Here is a 22,423-nt window from a genome sequence, read left to right as displayed (position 1 = left end):
CACTCCTCCCCCCCCCCCCCCCACATACATGTATTTGGTGCTTGCTGAAAATAATTTCATCCTTCCTTAAAGGCAATCCTTAAGTATATACCATATGTTTAAATAAGATGATGCTAATTCAGACTTACAATTGTTAAGAAGCTTTTGATAACATAACTACGATGCCTATTTTTGCCTTATAAACTCCACTAATTTAGCAAGTAAGTTGAGAAAATAACTATCAAGTCAAATGAGCTGGTTTCTGAGACGCCTGCGCAGTCCTGACACACATGCGCGTGCAAATGAGCGTGGGAAAAGGACTCATGGTTTGATAAAAGGTTTTCCTGTTCTAGTGCTGCCTCTCTCCAGGCAGTTTTCACAAATTCAAACTACAAAGTTTCTGTAGCTATGTCCAAGGCCAACAGAAATTACATTTAGGAGAGGACAGATATGTAAGTTGTTCTTAGTACTACTGTCAGAAGAACTCATCAATCTCTTAGACACAACAGTCAATTTCATAGTCTTTAGCTATTTGCTTGTTGCTATAAAATTTTATCTGACTTCATCTTTGACAATAATCCCTCTATATTTACAAGTTATTGCTGGTTCAAACATGTCTGGCAAACCATATGGCACTTGCTCTAATCCTTCAGCATCCAAGCTTCTCACTGCAGTAACAGCTGTACAACTGGAACCAGTCTGACTCTCATGGAATTGCACAGTAATGGAGGGGAAGTGCAGGGATACGGGAAAGACACAATCCAGCTCTATCTGCAGACTGCAAGACTGGTGGTAAAGAGCAGGAAGGATCATTCTGGGGAGAGGTAAAATACGTAAATTCAGGAGTTAACAATGGTTTTAAACAAATTTAGAAATTAACAATAGGAGGAACATCATCTGTAAGTATCTGTTTCAGTACTTTGATGTGATCCATATAAGAAAGGTTAGAACTACTACAGCTGGGACAAGAAACAAGGCATTTGTTTGCATTCTTATTTATTAATGAAAGTTGCTCGTACTGTAGTTCACCTGTTAAAAAAGAAGTTGTAGCATTAAATACCTGCTTGCCTTTGTAAGCACCCTAGCATCTGGTGGATAGCACTAGGAAATGACAGTCATTGCTGGCAGTATTTAACAGTATTCTTTGTAAAAGGACCCTTATAAAAAAACATAATAAAGGAAAAGACACACACCTGCGGGGTCAAACGGCAAGATTTCTCCCAACATCCCAAACACTCCATCAGTTTGGTCACGATTTGGCCATGTGTTGTTTCTAGGTCCTTGTGGTTTCTGTCCTAACATCTCTGACATCATATTGTCCATATAGCTGCTCACAAGACCCAAGCTGTACAAATCAGAGCTTAAATCTGAAAAACCAGGATTGTTCCACTGGTTCATATGAGACAATCCAGCTCCAACAGCTTGGGATGGCTGCTGTGAAGAATTAGTCAGCCATTTGGCAGGTACACGTTGCTGTGGTCCAATAGGTTGAAGCAAGTGTTGGTAATACTGCATTTGCTGCTGCTGCTTTTGTGACTGTTGCTGCTGTGACAAGCCTGGCTGAGAAGAATGCAGTGGCGTGTGAGAGACAGACTGTGGCTGCTGTTGTATTGTTCCTGATTTTTGTTCTGTTGCTGTAGAGGATGCAACAGAGTTCCTTCTTTTCACCATCGGAGAAGTCTGCTGGGATTTGCCCATGTTAAAACCAGACAAGAAATCTATAACATCCTGCATTTCTTGGTCAGTTGGTAAATTCATACCTTTGTCATCCTTGCCATCATCCGGTTTGAAGAAGTTGTCCCATCTTTCAACTAGAAACCCATTCACTAGCTGATTATTTGTGCTCTGAATTGACTGCAGTGGATCTGTGGTCCTAGGAAAACTACCAATGTTCAAAATGCTTTGTAACCGTGCGTCTATGTTAGTGGGCATTTTAGCTTTCTCCTCGGAGTTGGAACTTATGAAGACATTTTTGGAAGGTGTATTGGGGATTGAATAACTTCCAGTATTACTTGTACTGGTGCAGGAAGTTTTTTTTGTAAACCGTGAAGTCAGTTTTGAGAATGTCTTTTGTAGACCACCTGAAGATTTGCTTCCATTTCCAGATGGCATGTCAACTTGATTCCCAAAGTCTGAGATTTCACGCTGTAACTGGATCTGAATACAAGGCAAAGCTTGCTCCCTGCACCAACAAAAACACGTTTATCAAACCACCTAATACATAAACTGAGGTAGTACTTTGGAGGAAAATGTGTGTTTGGGTTAACAGATAGTGAAGAAACAAAACCAAAATCGCCAAGTTCATCATCTACTTTTTAACGTAACAATGCAAATTATTACTAGTATTTGCAATAGCATTAGCTACCTTCCATTCGTTAAGAAATTTTAATTGTGCTTCAAGACCTAATGTGATATAAATCAAGTATTCTTGTAGGAGAGAAACAAATACTTTTGTACACTTGGATAAGCTGATGATTTGTTTTTAAAAAGACTGCTGTATCTCTGTATGTACACACAAGGGACCTACATAGATTACCAATTTCTTGCTCTCAGTTTGACTTGTTTTCCCTTCTGATGAAGTGGGACTATCCAATTCCTCAGCACAGACCTTTCATCAATGGTGGCTTTGTTTAAACTAGAAAAGCAAAGCATGAGGCTCACTAGGAGATGTACCTTCCTTCCTTCCACCTGTGTATGTCAAACACAGCCGTATAGAGCACATCTACTAGTCCCAAAGTCTTCTCTGGATCCAAACTCCTCTGTAGCAAAGACATTGTGGCTGGATCTTCTTTCAGACACCTGTAATCATTAAGTTCAACTTAAAAATAAAAACTTACTTTTTACATTAAACAACTTTACCATACCAGTCAGATAATAGAAGGCCAACTGATGCACTAGTTCTGCTCCTACAGAGGTGCAACTAATAAAGGCAGCATAATGTATGAGTGCCTGAGGGTTCCTAAAGACTACGCCTGCAGACTCAGGTTCTTTCTACTGTTGAACATACAACTAATCTAACTGTAAAATTAAGAGTTAGATAATTTATTTTAAAATCATGATTAATGATTAGCTCTTTAGTTGAGTGGCCATAATTCAGGCACTGAGGTAAGAAATAACAAATACATAAAGCCCGTTTCTGGAAAATGGTAAGAGCACTCAACAAACCTCACACAAACCCTAGCGCATAGGTGCACTCCGGCATCCAGCGCTAAGACCCCCCCAGCCCGACAGACTCCATGTGGAAAATTATTCGGCATATCCAACGGTCTGGGGAAGATTTTACTGAGCTGTGAAGATGCAGAATTAGTTACTTTTTCTCATTAATAGCACAGAATTAGGAGTAAATTTGAGGTAAAATGAGAATAACATAAACCTAAATATTAGCACATCTATCAAGTACTTAACGAGCCCCTCCAGCAGAGCGGAGTAAGGAGGCACTCTCACTGTGTGTCAGCAGGCGGAGCTCTTCCAGAGCGTGCGAAGCCTGGCTCTAAACACTCTGCATTATTTTAGTTCTTTATGTAAAATGCTCTATTATGAAAGAGAATAGAGAAGTGACAGTTTATACTCTGCAGAGGAATGAAAGATGTATTTGGGTAACAGGCTATCAGTTGACTCGTACTTCTGGACATTGGTACCATTAGTAACAGGCTATCTCCCTAAGGATTCAGATGAATGAACTGTGTTGTACTGAAATTCTTAATGCTGGCTACTCTGAAGTTAAAAGAGGAAGGAAGTGTTCTAATTCCAAATCATTGTTTCGAAAGGGAGGAAATCCTCACCTAAAACTGCATATTAATTGTAACACTCTTTTCTATTCAGTCAACTGAACTGGTAGGAACAGCATCTCTCAGACCAGAGAGTTCTGCAGTTCGAGGAAGCACTTAAAGAACATCTCAATGAAGAAAGAGCTAAAGCTCTCGTAGCAATCTCATCTAATTCTTGGCCTTGCTGAGGTAACAGCTGTGAGGACCTGCTGGGGAAGAGCATAACACATACTACTGGATTTTTTTTTTTTTTTAAACCTTATCTTTCATCATCAAGCTTTTACTTTTTCTTTAAAAGTATGTCTTAGTGCCCCAGCACTGCCTCTCTTCTATTGCCTCCAACAGAGGCAGCACTAGTACAAAGACAGCTAAAGTACAACTGCCAGTCTGTCAGGAATGGTGGTATTCAAACAGTTCCAGATAAAGGAACTTAAGGAAGATAATGCCATAATTGCGTAGTATTCTCTCTTCCATTTGTACTGCAATATTTTTGCCTATACATTTCAGTCACAGCTATTACTATAAGCTATAACACAGTATTTTTATTTACCAAGTTGATGGAACTTGCACCACAATTCTGGATCCTTCTAAACTTATCTGAGGAGCATAGGCTTCTTTATTTTCAATCTGTGCTGTGTCCACAACCACCTAGCAAATAAAATGAAAATAAAAAGGGAAATTATTTTGAGTTCTAGTTATTTTATCAACCCCATAGTTAAGATGTGATAGTTTAACCTCCCTGCCATGCTACAGGTGCAAAAAATAACAGGATAAAAACAAATCAACTCAGATAATCATTACAAGTTGTTTTCTATTTTTATATTCTTTCTTTTTGTTTAGATATCAAGTGATTACGTTGATACAGTACCCTATATTTCAAGGACTTAATTCTTTGCAATTACATACTGTAGTTATGCATCACTAACTACCTAACAGCTAGTGGTTATCAATGGCCTTGTATAACAGCCCCTACATTTGAGAGGTTTCGCACTGTTACTACTTTAAATAGCACCCAAACACCTATTCATTGAAATATTTTAAATAATTTAACTGCAGTGCATGGTATGATACAGACAGGTAGTATTTAGTCTGAAACTCTTGAGATAGCTCACAATTCTTAACCCCCCCCCCCCTTTTAAGGTTATAAAATCCCACACCAAGCTTTCTCTACTCTACCTAATGGAACTGGACTGTTATTAATTCCCTATTATATAAAGAGAAGAAAAGTGGCTGTTTAATTTGTTGAAATCTGAGCTTTCTGTAAGACATCATGAAGATACATGGAAGAGGAATGCCTTGAAAATTAACCTTCTCTCATGAACCTTTCTTTTTATGGAGTTGAGAAGGAATGGATTCACCTAATACCAGTGATAGTGAGTTCAGTATTTGGTTGTGCTTTCTGTTGTTGTCCGGTCTGCATGGGATGGCCTTTTTGATCATTTCCATAATTTCCTATTTTGGTCATGCTGAACCAGCAGCTTTTTGGCAGCAGTCAGCAGTTCTTGCTTCAGTGACTAGCAGATTAGCTGTACCATTTATCCTTGAAATGGCAAAAGTCCTCCAGTATAAACAGGCCTCAAGGGATACTACTGGCTCTTTTGCAATCATCTGACACTGGTTCTACCTCTAACTGGTTGTCTACTAGTGGTTAGTGAAGAAACATGAAATATGAGTAATGCTGAGAGTCTCTTCTCTTGCTTTAACAAAACCATCCAATGACACTGGAAAACAATTATTTCTCACCTTTTAGATATTTTAGCATAGAATCTTAGTTTTTCTCCAGTTGACTCTAAGCATTTGCCCAAGTTAATTCGAACTTGTAAAACGTGTCTAAGCACAGTGACAAAACACCGTGCTATTAGTCACTCATTAAAATACCTCTCATTTAGTAAAAGGGCAACTCCATTACTCTTTTCCTTGTATTTGTACCATTTTAATTTTAAGTAATTTGGTAATGTTCAATTCAGTTTTATTGCAATGACAACTGGGATAAGGAGAGATGAACTTAGGAGTGATTTTTCTCAGCTCCCATGAAAAAATACTGTCTGCACCTCAGACCTGTAAATCAGAACTAAAATTCTGATTTGTGCAGACCTAGATCAGCTTCTGGTAGTGGTGCGTGGTAGTGCTCGTGGTCTGGGCTTTGTTGAGGGCGGGGAGGGGAGGTGCGTGTGTCCCTGTATCTTCCTTTTTTCCCTTTAAAAAAAGTTTTAGATTTCTCAACATTCAGTCAGAGTTACGACATCTGGGATTTAAATATTACTAGGAGATCTAGTGCTTCTGCAATGCATGTTGTTTTTTTGCTACAGAAAGATCTACTAGCATGAAAAAGGATGGCTAGAGACTCAGTTAAACCTTCTCTTCATGACTTTGCATGAGGCCAATTTGAAGTTTTGAAATAAAACTCATCCTCTATTTTAAAACATACATTACTTTTATTCAAACACAGAGATTTCTTCAGCTGACCCAAATCTGAAAATACAATTCTTAATATATATGCTAAAGTAAAAACTTAAAAACCACACTTTGAAAAATTATTTCTTATGTTAAAAAATATAAGCCTAAAATAAGCAAGCAAACTAAGTCACATCTCATTGTGCTTTCCACTCTTAATGAGTTTCTTCTTAAAAGGCACATGGCAAGACAGGCTAAAGACAGCAAGACTGTCAAGTAATGTTCATTTTTTAAATTTGGTATTTAAACAACAAATTTACACACAATTCTGAACTAATGCACACAGCTTATTTCTAAAAACAGTAAACCAAAGACTATGTAATATTGTCCCATGATTCATTTATGCGAGTTCTACACAAAATAAACTCAAAATAAACACATTCTCCCTCCCCGCCTGGTGGGTGCTTAGAGGATAGCTTCCTGTGCATCAGACATCTATTGTTCTTGTTTTACAGGTGTTTCCTCTCTCATCTCCACCCAAAGAATGCTTTAAAGAAGCAAATTACAATTTCTCGTCATTGCATGAGGCTACATGCAAGCATAATTGAATCCTGTAAAAAATTATGGCACACAGTTTATAAAGAAAAACCTCAACCCTCACACCCTTCCAAATTGTAACAAATCAAAGTGAGAATGAACCAAGCAGAGAAGGCTCGCAAGTATTTTGTCACATGTATAGCTCATTACTGTGTCTTTGAAGATGGAAACCTGCTACTTTCAGAACCTGAGGTACATGCAAAAATCTTTGGAGACATTCCTGATTCAACACAAGTAATATTCCTTATATCAGCACTGGCATTTGGGAGAATGTATAAATAAGTTTTATGCTGACAACTCTCCAAATGTTATGATAAACCTGAAGAATATCAGCGCTTTAATTACCAGCAGGTCGAACTAGTTATGTCTAGACTAGGGGGCACCAAGAGATTTCCAGACTCCTGAGTCCAAAAGTGCCTTGGGCCACTCCCCAGATCTCATCAGGGCAGGACCTGGGTGTGCACATCACTGAAACCCCCTGGACAGGAAATGGTGGGAGGTGCAGCATCCTCCAAGGCATTCCTCATCTAGACACTCAGGAGCCAAGAACTCCTCCTGAGTTATGGCACACTCCCATAGGGCTGCTGGGAAACATTTTCTTTCTTGGCCTCATTTCCCGTACCTTGCTGCTGACTCTCAGCATCCTGCCATGAACTAGGGCAGGTAAAGACACAATCCCACTTAACCATATCCTTTTTTTCTGGTTCTTCTTGTATTTATTAATATTTAATACATATTTTCCTTGAAAACACCTAAGTAGAAATTTCATCAATCCTACTATTCCACAGTTGCTTGCTCTTCCTGCAAAGACACCACCTTCTTAAGGCTCCCTGTAAAAATTCCTTATACGAAGTGGTTAATGCACTACCATCTCCTCTCCTTAAATCCCTGTATCACACTGAAGTAACGACTGGTAGCAGGTGCACTGCTGTTACGATATTAGTGGTCTGTCCCTTTGATTTTAGGCCTTCTTTATATGAAAAGTCAGTTGAATTCCAGTATGACTTGAACCTACTTCTCTAACAGATATTTAATATTAAGGGAATACCTAATATTTGATATTTAGTATCAAAGGAATGCTAAAGTACAAATATCTGACAAATTTATTATTTACAATTTATCATTCACCGTTACTGGAGAACCTATTCATGCTACCAAAAACTGTATGGTTTAATGAATGAGGATGGGAGGTCAAAGTCACGTAACTGGCTGTGTGATTTGTTTGAAAAATGTGATATCTACAAAGTATGTAGCAATATGGATCCGTTCACTAGAACTTACAATTAGTTACAAAGTCCTGACAGCTTGCCATCACCTCAAACAAAGAATCAGTATATGAATCAACAAGAAGCATTTAGCTTGTTGTAAGTTATTCTTTGAAACACCTCAGGCCACAGTGTACCTTTATGCGTGCATTTCCTTCCTACCCTATTGCATTCTTGCCCCCATTTTATTTGTCCAGTCAAATTAAAACTTGAAGTAGTCCAAAAAACTCAAGTGTCATGAACGAACACTCTGTTTAATGAAGAGATCGCAGTACTTGGTTACGGGAGCACAAATGCATTTTCTTATCAGACCATGTCTCAAGCATCTATTTTTAGCACCTGTTTACATACTGTAAAATCCATGTGGTTTATTTTTTTTTTCCGAAAGAACACATATGTCTATAGCAAGGTATTTAATTGCCCTGTCCTCTGTTGGAGGTATCAGGTAGCATTACTCAGTGCAGAGGACTTCCTGGTTTACGTTGGGCAGGAAACCCAGCCTCCATTCAAAGCAGAGAGGAAATGAAAAAAACTGAAGTTTTTAAAGCTAATCCGAGAGAACGGTGGGAAGGGGTGTTTCTTTTTAACATGGTCATCTATAGATTTGTGAATCTTTCTATTTCACTATGAATTAGAAGTTTCAATTCATGTGTTCTCTTTAATAACAGAAAGTGCGAGGTACACAGCACATTCTCCTGTTCCTGTCAACTACAGATAGCATCTATGAACTTGCATTCTATGAGGATATATTCTGTTCATACATCAAGTTAGCTGCAGCATTAAAAATGGAGAAACACAAAATAAGACACTGGAAATTAATTTCCAAACTCTTTTCAAATATCTAGTTTCTCTTCAGGATATTTGCTATGCCTATCCGTAGTCACTTACCAGCCCAGCTTGGCCAAACAACAATTGTACAGCAGTTTTGCAGGCTCCTCGCCAAGTGGAAGGGCAAACCTGATTTAGTACTTCAGTAACAGGAGAGTCATCCCGTGGTGTAAGTCCATTATGGCATCCAGCTTCCTTAATCAACTGTAGCATTGTGTGCTGAAAAAAATCATTAAAACTTTGTCATACCAAACACATGATTCAGAAGTGTTAACACCAATGCTTCCGTATGTATGTATCATTGTTCTACACATCTTTCAAACAACTATAACATCTGTTACCTCTGAACACTCATGTATTACTGGAAGAGCTCAACTGCAGAACAGAAATATGGAAGACTGTCTCTGCTGTTTGGAACACAATAATTCTCCAAAATCATGAACACTATTTTTGCATATATTCTTGCAAAATGGTTTAATTAAAAACGACAAAAAGCACTGCAGAGACAACAGAAAAGCAATGTTTTGAGCTGTAAATTGTTTCAACTATTTCAGGAACAAGGAACTGGGCTTATCTAAAAAAAAAGGTGAAAAAATTTATTAAAATTGCCCAAATTACTTTTGAATTGACATATTTTCCATTCCTTTATACTGAATATAGAATTAACTTTCCACAATTTTAAATTATTTTTAAAAATTATTAAAGTTTGTAAGAAGACATTAAAAGGAACTTTGTTACAAAATATTTTTTCCAAGTACCTCCCTTAGCACTAGAATGATCTGAGCCAGACTTATTTTGGCACCTAAGAAGATAAAAGCTCTGAAGTGCAGCACCTGTAAGTGCACTTTCCTCTGCACTTTTTGATATCTAACCCTCTTATTTTCAAAAAGTTCATAGAAGCTTCATTACCTCCCAGATTTCTGTACTTCTCTCAGATTGGGCCGAATTCGCCCAGGTAGTTAAAACACTATCAGAGGCAGGCGTGGACCTACACTGTTATCAACATCTTCTTTCCACAGGAAGCCAGGCTAAAAGTACGCACTTTTAAATACACATTTGGCATTGAACTTCTACTGCAGCTGTTCTCTGAATTTTAAGGAGATCTAATTTTTATTTTTTTTTCCACTCCCCTCCTGTGGTTAAGATTCAAGGTTATTACCGTTTTCAGCTTCAGGTTTTCTGCTGCAGACTCATTAAAGGATATTCCTTTCAGAAAATGCGATCCTATCTGAACAGGTACAGTGGGCAGCTCACACTGAATTGGCTGAGGTGGAGTCTGTCTCCTTCCTGTTTGCTGGGCTTCAGCTTCACTGCAACAGCCCTGAAATAAAAAAGAACAGATCAACTGGAAGAAATGAAGACATTAAAAAAATCCTAAAATGAGTCCAATTTTTTTTTTTAAGTTATTGTCAAGGTGAGGAGGGATGAAAGACAGAGCAGGTTTAGCAGATCCTACCTGAAGACTTGCTTCAATAGCTTTTGGGTTCAAGTGGAAGCCAGCCTTCATTGCATATTCACAATGGCCTAAACTCTCCAAAGCCACTTTGTAAGCCTGACATTAAACAAGAAGTTGAGATAGAACAGGCTTATCAGCAAGTTAGCATGCAGTCATCGTGTCTGGATACATAATAAGAATCGTTATGTGGACTTACCCTACTTGATTCTACAGCATATACGCATTTACAATAAGATTCCAATACTGTAATTCTCAAATACCTCGTAGCTGCCTGGGGTACGTATTTCCACAATACTATACACCTTCGCTGTTTCATTCCTTGGCCCGCTGACTGTACCACATGCACATGAAAAGAGCAGACCTTAAAAAAACTCACCTGCAAAGCACTGTCAATTTTCACGTTTAGCTCTTTGAGCTGATGTTCAGGAATTGCCACACTCTGCGAGCAGAAAAGTTGCTGAACTTCAATTCCTGCTAAACATCCGTCACAGCCTCTTTCTCGCAGTCGAGATGTGGCCTGTAATGTAAAACAAAAATCCAGGGTAAAGAGGTTCAACATTAAACCAGGTCAAGCTTAATTAAATTTAAAGAAAGACGAAAAAAACCTCACTGAGTTTAAAACATTATAAAAGAGATGAGAAGCAGCACCTGGCGGAAAGGATCGGAGAAGATTATTTATTACAATTTATTAGACCTCTACTGCTACTTTGAAAGTACAAATCTCACATAATATGCATGGCATATAGGTGTTGGCTAGCAACTTAATTCAACATTGTTTGCTGTTACTATTTTAGCTGCCTCTCAGGACTACGGATCCTGTTACACAGGCCACATGATGACTGTTGTAACCAGATGAGGGACTTATGACTTCAACATAAAGGATATTACTTGCCACAGAAACAGAAGACAGATTTAATCATGTGTACAAACACTCCTGTGTACATAAGATGATATACTTTACAAAATTAAGAGTGATTACTGTGGTGCGATTTGAGAAGAGCCACACAAGACTAAGATCAACTCAGCACAGTAAGAACAGGTTTATGTGATATGATTTTGAAAAATAAATATGGAAAGCCAAATATCTAGTTTTAACTGTAAAACAGCAAGTGGGGTGAAACAGATAGAAACCTACTCTCAACTGCATTTCAGGCCTCAGATACAGCTTATTTTTCAGTCTAGGAAGGAGTCTTGCTCTAAAGCAGGATGTCCAAACTGGGGATTTTTGGTGCCGCAGCCAATGGACAGACACATTGCTCACCTCATCAACACATACAGAATTACAGCATTTTCCAAGTGAAAAATCTTAAAAGGAAAAAGTTTTGAGCTAGTGAGAAAGTCTCATCTTAAACTTTATTCTGAAACAGCAGTGTATTCTCCTGCCAAAGAGGCTGATTTTATATGGAAATAATGCATTGCCTTCCGCTCCACAAAGTAAGAATTTGGAAAGATTTCAGTATTCCAAATCTCCCTTTTATCAAAATGACTTGTGTGTTAGTCTATCTACAATTATAACAGAGAGAGAAAGAGATTTTATTTATTTACAGAGCACAGATTTTTCTTATGCTATCCTAAAACTCCAGACAAATACTTCAGTAAATTTAGTCAATCATAAAAATTGAGAAGTTTCTTCTATTGTTATTCTGGAACTAGGGAGAATCTGTGTTTGTCTCTTCTCCTCCCCACGTATCTTTAATAATTAAAGGATTTGACTAGTCTAACATTTGTACTAAACTCTATTTCAAAATACAGGTTTTATTATACACAAATAGCTGAAGTGGGCTGTTAAGAAGGTAAAAAAGAAAGTTAAGGTCTTAGATTCTGCAAACCCAAGTTTAATTTTAACCACCTTTTAAACAAACTGATAGCAACTGCAGGGCATTTCTAGAAATTGTAACAGTTTTAAGGAACTAAGTATATTAAACATGAAATGAACTGGCTTTATGCAAAAGGAGTAGAGCTATACCAGGATTATACCTGTTACAATTATCTGTACTACACCTAAAGTACTCCCAAATCCTTATTTTATCCAGTGAAATAAATTTACGCTGCAGTAAAAATTACAAATAATTCCTCTGCATTCGTATTTTTAAAGGAAACCTCTTTGCTTTCATATACCTTGAAGATGTTGGTTGATAAACTGAAAAACTCTGACAAGATTTCCAGCCAAGATGATTAACATGCCCGCGTGGGCTGCCAAATTAGACTTCCAAAGCACACGCTCAAAGTTACCTGAATTTAAGGAAACCATGCACTCAGTGTCTGAATCCATTCTGATCTATCAGTCTGCAGACTTCAGTAGTGCAAGGGAAAGCACACAAGCTCATGAAACTAATTTTCTTTGTAAAGTACTTTTTGTTGTGAGGAAAAGTAAAGATTCCACAGATGGCAAGTGTTTGTGAAAATACAAGTCCAGAGAGCAGTACATTTAAGCAATATGATTAACATTCCAACAATGGACGGATCAAGCAACATCAAGCTTAACAGCATGAAGATGAAAGCATTAAAAGTTACTGTAAAGATTTTTAAGTATAAAATAGAATTCATCCTCAAAATTTGAGAGAAAGAGACATTATTTAAATTATAAAGACTTTGCTCTGTTTTTGCAAAGACTTGTATAGAGGTTGTTTTTTTTTTTTTAAATTCCCTCTGTCTGCCAAACATTGTTAATTCATTATTAATCAAAAAAAGCTGTTTCCACTGTTTGTGTACTCCTTATGTACAATCATACCACAAAGAAAATGTTACACAGGCAAAGATAGTATAATATATATATAGGTATATATATAGGTAAAACAAGCTTTAGCATCTGATACCAACTGCACCATGTTCCTCCCTCCAAATGTAGCATGCCTTTAAAAATCAGAGATTTCCTTCCTTTATTAGGGCATCCAGCCTGAATTTAGGTTTCACTAAACATAACTGGCATTTCACTAAATACAATGTCACCACAGCAAGACCTCCGTACCTCTGCTGCTCCTCTCCATGACCTTACTGCATCTTCTAGCTCATTTGTGGGGCTTAAATTTGAGGCTCCAGCCCCACTAACGTTCTTTCTCTCCTGAGCTACAGCTTCAGCAAAGCAAGAATGTGCCACTGGCTGGACCTTCTGCAAAGCTTGGGACAGGAACTGAAAGTGGACCTGCATCACCGTCAAGAAACATCGCCCAAGTACCTGCAGGAGAAGAAACAAACCAGTTTCAAGCAAATAGATTTCACAAAAGTTTCCCTTATTCCTTTTTTGTTCAGCATTTGGGGTAAGGAACTAAGTTAAACTCAGATCTTTCTCTATTAAAATAACACTTCAGGTAGTATCACATGATATTTAACCATTTACTTCAAAGAAGGTAAAGAGTGAGTGAGCACTGGTCTCTATGAATGAAGGGGAGATCAAACTGATCTCATGTCATTTTTACTTCTGCATTCCAGTTATGGTTATTTGAAGAATGAAAAGCTAGTTCAGTTACTCAGCAACACAGAGGACATGAAACAACACAAAAATGGGAGTAACATTAATTATTATCACAAGGACAAAGTCAACAACAAAACCCACTTGCACATAAACCTAGCAGAGTTTATGCTAAAAAAAAACCCAACAAAAATCAGAATAATTTAAAAACATTATTATAAAAATCAGAAAAGTTTAATCCCGTAGTTTATCTTCCAAGCAGAGAAATAACCAGTAATACACATCAAAAGCATTTTGCCACATAATACAGTGGCAACACAGTGCCATTTTGGGAATATGATAGTGCCTGCAGAATACACACACAAAGCTGCAGCCCTGTCACTTGCATTGTCTAACAGGAACTGCTAATGCTGGCACAAATCTTCTCTTCAGAATTTTTCACTGAAATGGGTCATGTAATACTCACTTGGAAGGCTGAGGAAAGGCAGGGAAGCGAAGGGCTGCTGGTTCCTCCCTGTACTTGCTAGGCTGAGAGCAGCACCAGCATCACCCCAGGGAAGCAGTGCCCACCTCTGCCAGCCGCAGCTGGGCTCCCAGTCCTGGACCTCTGCCCCCGCACCTTTCCATCCCCCATTTACCTCCCTCTCTCATACCGATGCTAATGAGAATCATGACCAAAGACAGACATACGCCTCAGTAACTATGAGCAAAACAGGTCACACAAATTGAGTATTCAGGGTGCAGCCACCACACGTGTAAGAGCAGACAGGAGCGCAGCCATCCAGAGGGATAACCTCGAGAGCAGAGCAGCACGAACAGGAATGCTTCCTCAGGGCCAGGCTCCCCTAAGCAGATGAAAGCTTACAACAAAGCGTAACAAGAACACAGCAGAGAAGCAAGAATTTTCCAAATTAGTGCAGAAAGTATTTAACAGCTATTTCAAGTGTTTTGTTTCTTTTACGGAGTTGGTCATACAAATGGTTTAAAATGTATATTTGACTTTGATTTATTAAAAAAGACTCAACTTGAATTCCATTTCAGGAATAATTCATAAAATACACAGATAATGTACAAAGCCATCGTGCCTTGGAGCAAATAAATCATCTGGCTTATTTTCAGCTACATTCTTCTGGAATAAAAATATTCAGACACAATGATCTTACTGGCAAGACTCTGCAGTCACACGATCAGTTATATGCATTAACTATCTATTTCAGAAGAACCAGAAGTGGCAATGCTTTTTTCCATTGCATCCGGACTCCTTTTGACATTCCATTCTGGTTCAATCACTTCCCTTCTTTGTACAAGGCATAAAATTAAACATTTTTGGTACTTTGACTGACCTCTGAAAGTGGAGTTTGCCTTATTAAAAAAAGCAGTCAGCAAATGATAAAATGAATAAAACTCCAACTTTCCTGGCTACAAGATTAGAAAGATTTATAAGAAAACTGCAGGAAAAGACAACTGGCGGTCTGGATATTTCTGTGTAAGAAGAATGCAGTTCTCAGGGGAAGAAGAAACTAGGACTCATGAGGAATTTCAAGCCAATTAAGTTTCAAAGAATATTTAAGGTACAGAGGTTGAAGTTTCCCCTGCCTGGGAATAATGCTCAAAATAAACAACTGATTCAGTTTTCAAGTGGCAGCACACAACATTCCTAGTATAATTTACAATGTTAAACCATAAAGATAAATAGTAACATCTGCTTTACTGAACTTCTATTTTGTTTGAAAAATAATGTTTCAGTCTTCCTCAGAAATGGGTAAGAAGGATTTTATTGAAGCAGTTAAAACCAAAGTGGTGGAGGATTTTTGCACCATTAAACACTCAATGCAGGTGCCAAACTCACTTTGAAGTTCACTTCTTGAGAATTTTCTTCCAAAGAGCTTAAACTCTGTCTTAACTGTGTGAAAGAAGTATGACCGCCACCAGTCTAACAAATACAGCCAGAGTTGGACAGCAGTGATCGAAGCGTGTAAAGCAATGTACTAAATCTCTGTTGCAAAATCTGCAGAACATTAACATATGGATCCATTTTACAGTTAAGAGACACCACATCTCTTTTTCAAGTTTATTTCTCCCTACCTTCCCTACGCAGAAGTGTTTGACTCTCCTGTTTTACACCGTAATAAGAACAAACTAAAACCTACAGACTAGGTAATAATCAAAGATGAACTGGAATCATAACAGATATCAACTAGTCAGGTTTTCTTGGTAGTGGTGGTGTTTTCTTAATCCATTTCTTTGAATAATTTATATTGAATATATGATGAGGTCTTTAGGTTGCAAACTTTTTGTCACAAGAAATCTCTCTCAGCAGCTGGATAACCTTACCTAAAGGAACCCGTCCAGCTGTTTAGGCAGCCGGAAGCAATGGGACTTTTTGGGGAGGTCTCACTTCATACTTCCTTGCCTCTGAAACAGGGGATGAGTTCAATCAAACTGGTTACATACAAACAGGAGCATCAGGTGGAGATGCGCTGTTAGGTCACTCTGTCCCACATTATCCTCCTAATGGGGGCACACAGTCAACTTTGGAGTATTTTGCTGGACAAAGTGCACAAATAAAATTGCCAGATTTCACCGCTGAACAGTAATGCCATGCAAATTCCCTGCCAAGCAAACCTTATCCAACAGATCCGTTAAAACAGAACACTACCACTAATAAAATTAGCAAATAACCAGTGTCAGTCTTCCAAATTTGATAAAAACACCAGCCAGCAGTTCCAAGTACCATTTTATGTGGTAGAATTTATTTCCTTTTTTTTTTCCTTTTTTTCTTTTTGCTATTTCCCTAAACAAACAAAACCCTCCAAAAACCAAAACACCGCAACACGCTTACTCAGTGGTTTCCTACCACCCTCATTTCCCTGAAGAGAGTTCTTAATGGTTTTTGTAACAATAAGCCCTGTGCACAACCTGTCTACCCACTGAAGAGACCAGATTAAAATAGCAATATAATGAGGTTACCAATGAGGTCTGACTCAAACTGGTGTGCCAGATGGGGAGATAACCCTCTTTCCCACATATTACTGAAAGCGGCAGAATATTATTCACTTTTACTAGGTAGAAATGCCATGCAGTTCCTAAGAGTGATCTCATGACCAGAACACCTCCAATGCTGCTCACTGAAAAAGCGTTACCTACAAGAGAAGCTAGATTCCAGCAGAAGTTGCACCTTTACATCTACAGTATCAGGAGACTCGGGCAACCTAACAGACTCATTTCTGCTAACAGTCAACCTAAAAGCCCTGAGAGCAGACCATGAGATTACAGACCAAGACAAGAGTACAATGTCATTCCAGCAAGCCATAGCATTTTCTACTGATTTGAAGCAGCTTTTTGCTACTAACAGCTCATCAACTCAGAAAAGTCTGAAGCCAATCCCTGCAAATCACAGGAAAGGCAACAACTTAAAAAAAAATATTGAACTTGGGCTTTACAATATTTGCTAAGGAAAGCCTACATTTTATATTTACTCAGACATTTTTGTCCCACAAGCTTCTTGTTCAAAAATCTTCAGTTATTTTATACACATAAAAGCCAAAAATTGTCTCAATTTAATATAAAACAGAGCATCCAAGTAAATATCCTATGCCCATTCATGCTTCCTTTTTTGTTTAGGAAGGCAACATGTACATCTCTGTCATTACTACCACTTTTGAGACAATACACGAGATCTGTGTACCTAAACCAAGGTTCATTCTTTGTATTTTGCAGTACTGAGGCTGCTGCAATGCTTCACAAAAGATGAGGAAATACACAAACTTTTTTCCACTCTTTTTTTTTGTCCCCACAGGATTTCCTTTAATGCTTTTATTAACAAAAGTACAGTTTTACTGCATTCTTCCAGCTTACAAAACTTTTAACAACAGATCTGTAAAACTTAACATAAAACACACTCTCATTCCCCCTGATTTCCAAGCAGTTCCTTACCCGTACAGACACAAAAATACCTGAGAATTCATAGTTTTCTGAAAGAGGAAAAGGAAAGACAGAAAATAAAAATCAGCATTTGCATTTCTGAAATTAGGAAACCTTGAAAAACTCCATCTGTCACCAACACTTTGATCAAGAGAAGTCACCTTCTTACACATCTTGGCAGACAGCTCTGAACTAGCAAGCTCTGTTCTGCTAAAAAAAACAATAAATAAATTAAAAACACACTGCTGCTACAGTCCAGGCTGCACCACCTTTTTTAGTCCTAATCCAAGCCAGTGTATGTTTATCAGAATTTGAAGTTTGCTTGATACTGCCTTCCCTGGGGCCTAGAGTCCGCTACACTAGATAAAAATGTGTGGCACCTTGGAAAAGCTCCTAAATTCCTCAAACCAAACCTGCCCTGCTTACATTCCTCATTCTTCCTCAAAACATACAGCCTTTCTTGAGGAAGGCTTAGGTAAAGTATGTTTTCCTTAGCTGGGCTCACACATAGAAAAAGCCTTATTCTCATGTACTTCGCATCAATTTGGGGTTCTGTCCTCCCACCCCACCATGAATTACAACTCACCTCCCCCTGCTTCCATAATACCAGGCTCCAACCCTCAAGTCAGAGGCTCTGGAGTACCTCTTCATAGAATATTGCTGAGCTGCCACTGCGACATTACACCATCTCTCAATTCTTTCTCAGACAGTTACAAGTTCTTTCAGTCATCTACTAGAAAAACTGCATTAGCAGCTTCAGATACGACTGTATTTCCCCTCTTATATTTTCCAAGGAAAAATTATGCTGCCTCTCACACTCTGAACTCTGATGAAGTCAGGCGAGGCCTTTATATTTTTCTGCTTCCATTTGAGTTTTTTAGTCCTGCTGGTAGTTTTATGAAATGTTAACTTTTCTGTAGATCAGGGTAAAAAAAAAAACAAACCACATTTTTTTAAATTAAAATTTCAGCATAAAGAGCTCAGTCTTCAGACCACAGAAAAGCAGAATAGAAGAGGCTCTCAAGAGGTCATCCTGGTGTCCCAAGCAAGGAGCAACTTCACCTGGACTGGTTTTGCTAGATGCAGGTTTAACCTGTTCTGTAAGTTCTTCATGATGGAGGCTCCCTACCCTTTGTAGCAATGCACGTCAGTGCTTCACTAACATTACAAAGTATTCTCACAGCATCTAATATGAATCTTTCCTTCTGAAATTAAAGTTCATTACTTCTTGCTCCACCTTCCATGGACATGAAGAACAGAACACTGCCACGTCTTCTGGCAGCTCCTTAGATACCTGAACAATTCTGATTTTCCTTCTCAGTCTTCTCTTCTGCAGAGTCAGTCTTTTGAATTTGTCCTCTGAAGTCCTCTTTCCTGGATGTCTGACTACCATTGCTCCTCTCCTCTGGTGTCTCTCCAGTTGCTCGCTGTTTCTCTAAGTGCGGCAGCAGTGGTGTGTGGGTGCACTGTTGTGTTTAAGGCCGTGATAACCAAAGTGAAGAGACTTGAATGCGTATTTCATGGTTCTTGCAGATTATAGTTGTGTTAAATCCATGACAGCTGCTTCTTTGCACAATAACAACAACACTGATTTACTGTTTTCCACCGCACAACACTGACTCCTACCCAACATACAACTACCATAAGCCCTAGAACTGTTCTTCAGAACTGCAGCCCAGTGGGCTCCACTTGTGAGGCTGAAAATTTCTATTTAAATACTGTAACATTCAGTTTTTTCCCCCGAATTCCATCCTAACCAGAAAACTAATTTGTTCAATTCAAGGTCATATTTAATTCATCAGGTCTTCCAGCATACTTATATCATGTACTTTCAAGTCACCTACAAACTTACGTATATTCTCTATACTGACCTCTGCCAAGGTCCATTTAAACAGTGAGCAACTGGTAACTGCTTCCTGGGTACAATTATTCAGCCAGCTTGTCCATATACTTAAGTCATCTAAACTATGCTCCCTGGCTGACTTAGGGAAAAAAAAAAAAAAAAAGTGAGCCCGTGTCAAATCCTTAAATTTTGCTGGTTCTTAAGCAAAAGCAGAATGCAATACTTGGCTGGCTACACAAAGTTCTCATAAATCTTGCATACTGGCTTCTTCTAAAGCTATGTGCAAGATGCAGTTTTAATTAAGAAAAGGTGTAAGAAAAGTACAGTGACAAGTGGCCAATTTCCACAAGCTGGTTTGCCTGCATTCTCTTTACATTTGCTCCTACCATGTATTGCTGCCTGGTGAAGAGAGCACTGCAGGTGCACGAGGAGCTCAGGAACAAGGGTAGCTCCACACAGGTAAAACAGGGACCAAAGCAAGTTTCTCTACCTTTGCTTTAAGCTGGCAGGACATGCAGCCAACGCAAACAATGCTTTGCTTCTGCTTGTGGACTCCACTCACTGCTGAAGCAGCACTCTCCCCACACAGAGTGTGGGGCAGGGTATGAATTAGCACCTAGAACTGCTTGTCTAGGTTATAAAAGCAGTATACAAATAGTTGCCAACATTTTGCAAGAGTTTCAAAGTCCACAAAAAAAAACCAAAACCAAACACAACTAGAAGACAGGTAGCCCTTTGTATGTTTTTGCCTTTTTTTTTTTAACTAAAAAAAAGTCTTTCAGCAGAGGTATTATCAAGGTCTCCAATTACATAAACCCACATTGATTTTTAAATTAAAAAAAGATATCTTTTCCTCCAGCTTAGCTAAACATAGTGATGTTACTGGATTGTTTTAAAAAGTACCAGTCTACAGAAGACATTTCTAATATATAGCTAACCCTCATTCTATAGTAAGCATACACACTGAAAACTGTCAGTCATATTTCTCACTACTATTGCGTACTACAAATAGCATTCTCTTTAACTACTGCACCCGTAAGTCATGCAGTTATAGAAAGCAGATAATGCTTGATAAGCATGTGTGTATAACATTCATCCTTACAAAGTTACCTGAAATCTAAATCAAAAACAAAAGAACTCAGAAATAAGTTTTCCACTCAGGATGGAATTCTGTAGGAATAACTCTGCAAGGACTGCTGTAAGGAAATACATTAAAACACAAAGAACTACTTAAACACAAGGGACTAATATGTGACTATCACTTAACACTGCCTGCTACATAATTAAGACATTTACTGCAAAAGAAATACCCAGAAATACCCAGCCAGGCACGATGAGAGTTGGGGATCCTCCCACAATTTCAAAACCTCTGACTGCTGGGCGCTCGCTGCCAGCACGTGGAAATTACAGCGAAGTTATGACAAAGTTTTACAGCACGAACCTCTTGTGCTAGCACGGTATTTTCCTTTTAAGCACAACAGCTCACAATGACAAAAGTGTTCTGAAGAGCAATAAAACATTTTACACAAATTTCGATCATTAGTCAACCAATGCAGTTTTACAGAAACACTGATGACCACATGCCACTCCCACGTGTTCAGGTTTCCCCTCAGAATGGATAATACTAAGTATAGGTTAATTTGGAATATGACATCTTGGTATCATTAGAAATATTAGCTAAGGTTAAAAAAATTATTTATTTAAAATTTTTATTTAGTTGGTTTGGAAGGATAGGGTGCTGGGGTTTGGTGGGGTTTTTTTTGCGTTATTATTATTATTATTTTTAAACTAAGCATAGCTTCCCCAAAGAAAGAGGTTGTTGGATTGCTGGTTGTAATTTTAAATCATATAGAAGATTATAATTGAGAATTATATAGGTAGTATAATTTAACTACCTAATTTTAACTACCTCAATTTTAACGCATCTTTCCTATTTCATTACATCTTTAAATAGAGTACAAGTTCTTATACAGAAATACCCACTCAATACCTAATTCAACATAGCTGGAAGTCAGGCACTGCAAATGACTTATTTCAAGAAGAAAACCTAAAAGGGAAGAGTTTCTCTTTTTACCAGCATCGCCCACAAATACAAAACAAGGCAGAGAGAACTTTTGGTGTAGAGTTGATTTTGAAGAGAAATCCAATTAAGAAGGAATGACACAAATTAACATGCTAAACAGTATCCCCCAAGGTAACTTACCTCAATGTCTTGTAGGCTGAACTCTTTTTGATCTTTAAAGTTTGCAGCTCCTGCACTCAGTTCCATCAGCATTTTTGCTATTTCTGGTTTTATTGCTGCTGTGAGTCGACTCGCTGCTTCCATGACATGTTCCTGCACGTCTTTCAGTTGCATAGCTGCCTTAGAATAGTGCGAGTTCCTAAATACACTGCTGAAAAGGTCTGTAAGGAAAGTGCTCGTACGGCAAAACACGTTGAGTGCATCCAGATATTTGGAGATTCCCTGCTGGATGTCTGCGATCGGAGTAGTGTGGGACACAGGGTGGTTGCAGCTGCCCGCAGCAGCCGAGGAGACCAAAGGGGATGCTGGGGTCGTAGATGCCAGCGGTGCGCTCAGGGTCCTGCCTAGCTCAGGCATTTGATACTGCTGGTGTTGCTGCACTTTTTGCTTGGACCCGCCAAGCAAAAAGCGCCGCTTATAGTCCATTTTGCTTTCTTGTGCACTACAGCAATACATAAGTGAGTGCTTGTCCGAAGATTTCTTGATCTAACAATCACTTGTCAAATTCCTTCCTCAAATATATAGTTATGTACAGTAACAGTGGAGGACTGTGTACATAGGTTTCACAAAAGGCATTTCAAAAGGCAAGCGTCTGTATAATCTGTATCAGCAGTGAGAAAGGCAGCAGACTTGCTGACTTCGTATTTTCAGTGTTCAGTGCAGCCCTGCTGCCGTTATAAACTGTACTCAAAAAGCAAGCTGAAGGATCTTATTAATGC

At 38.5% G+C, this 22,423-nt stretch overlaps 1 protein-coding gene across 1 annotated transcript; it reads right to left on the bottom strand.

The window, feature by feature from the left end:
• Positions 1-1,172: 1,172 nt before the first annotated feature.
• KIAA0355 (KIAA0355 ortholog) lies at positions 1,173-22,339 on the bottom strand (the record flags this gene model as incomplete). The annotated part of the gene is made up of 9 exons (XM_010082138.1): positions 21,666-22,339; positions 13,255-13,461; positions 10,663-10,803; positions 10,287-10,382; positions 9,990-10,151; positions 8,891-9,049; positions 4,297-4,394; positions 2,653-2,778; positions 1,173-2,161 (listed from the first exon to the last, which is right to left on the bottom strand). Coding segments are annotated over exons 1-9 (2,473 nt in total), but the record flags the coding sequence as incomplete, so codon positions are not given.
• Between the last annotated feature and the right edge of the window lie 84 nt (positions 22,340-22,423).

This window comes from Pterocles gutturalis, unplaced genomic scaffold (assembly GCF_000699245.1).
Source record: "Pterocles gutturalis isolate BGI_N339 unplaced genomic scaffold, ASM69924v1 scaffold15579, whole genome shotgun sequence".
Classification (NCBI taxonomy): Eukaryota; Metazoa; Chordata; class Aves; order Pterocliformes; family Pteroclidae; genus Pterocles; species Pterocles gutturalis.
Note: the sequence above shows the minus strand (reverse complement) of the source record. Positions and strands in the feature narration are given on the sequence as shown.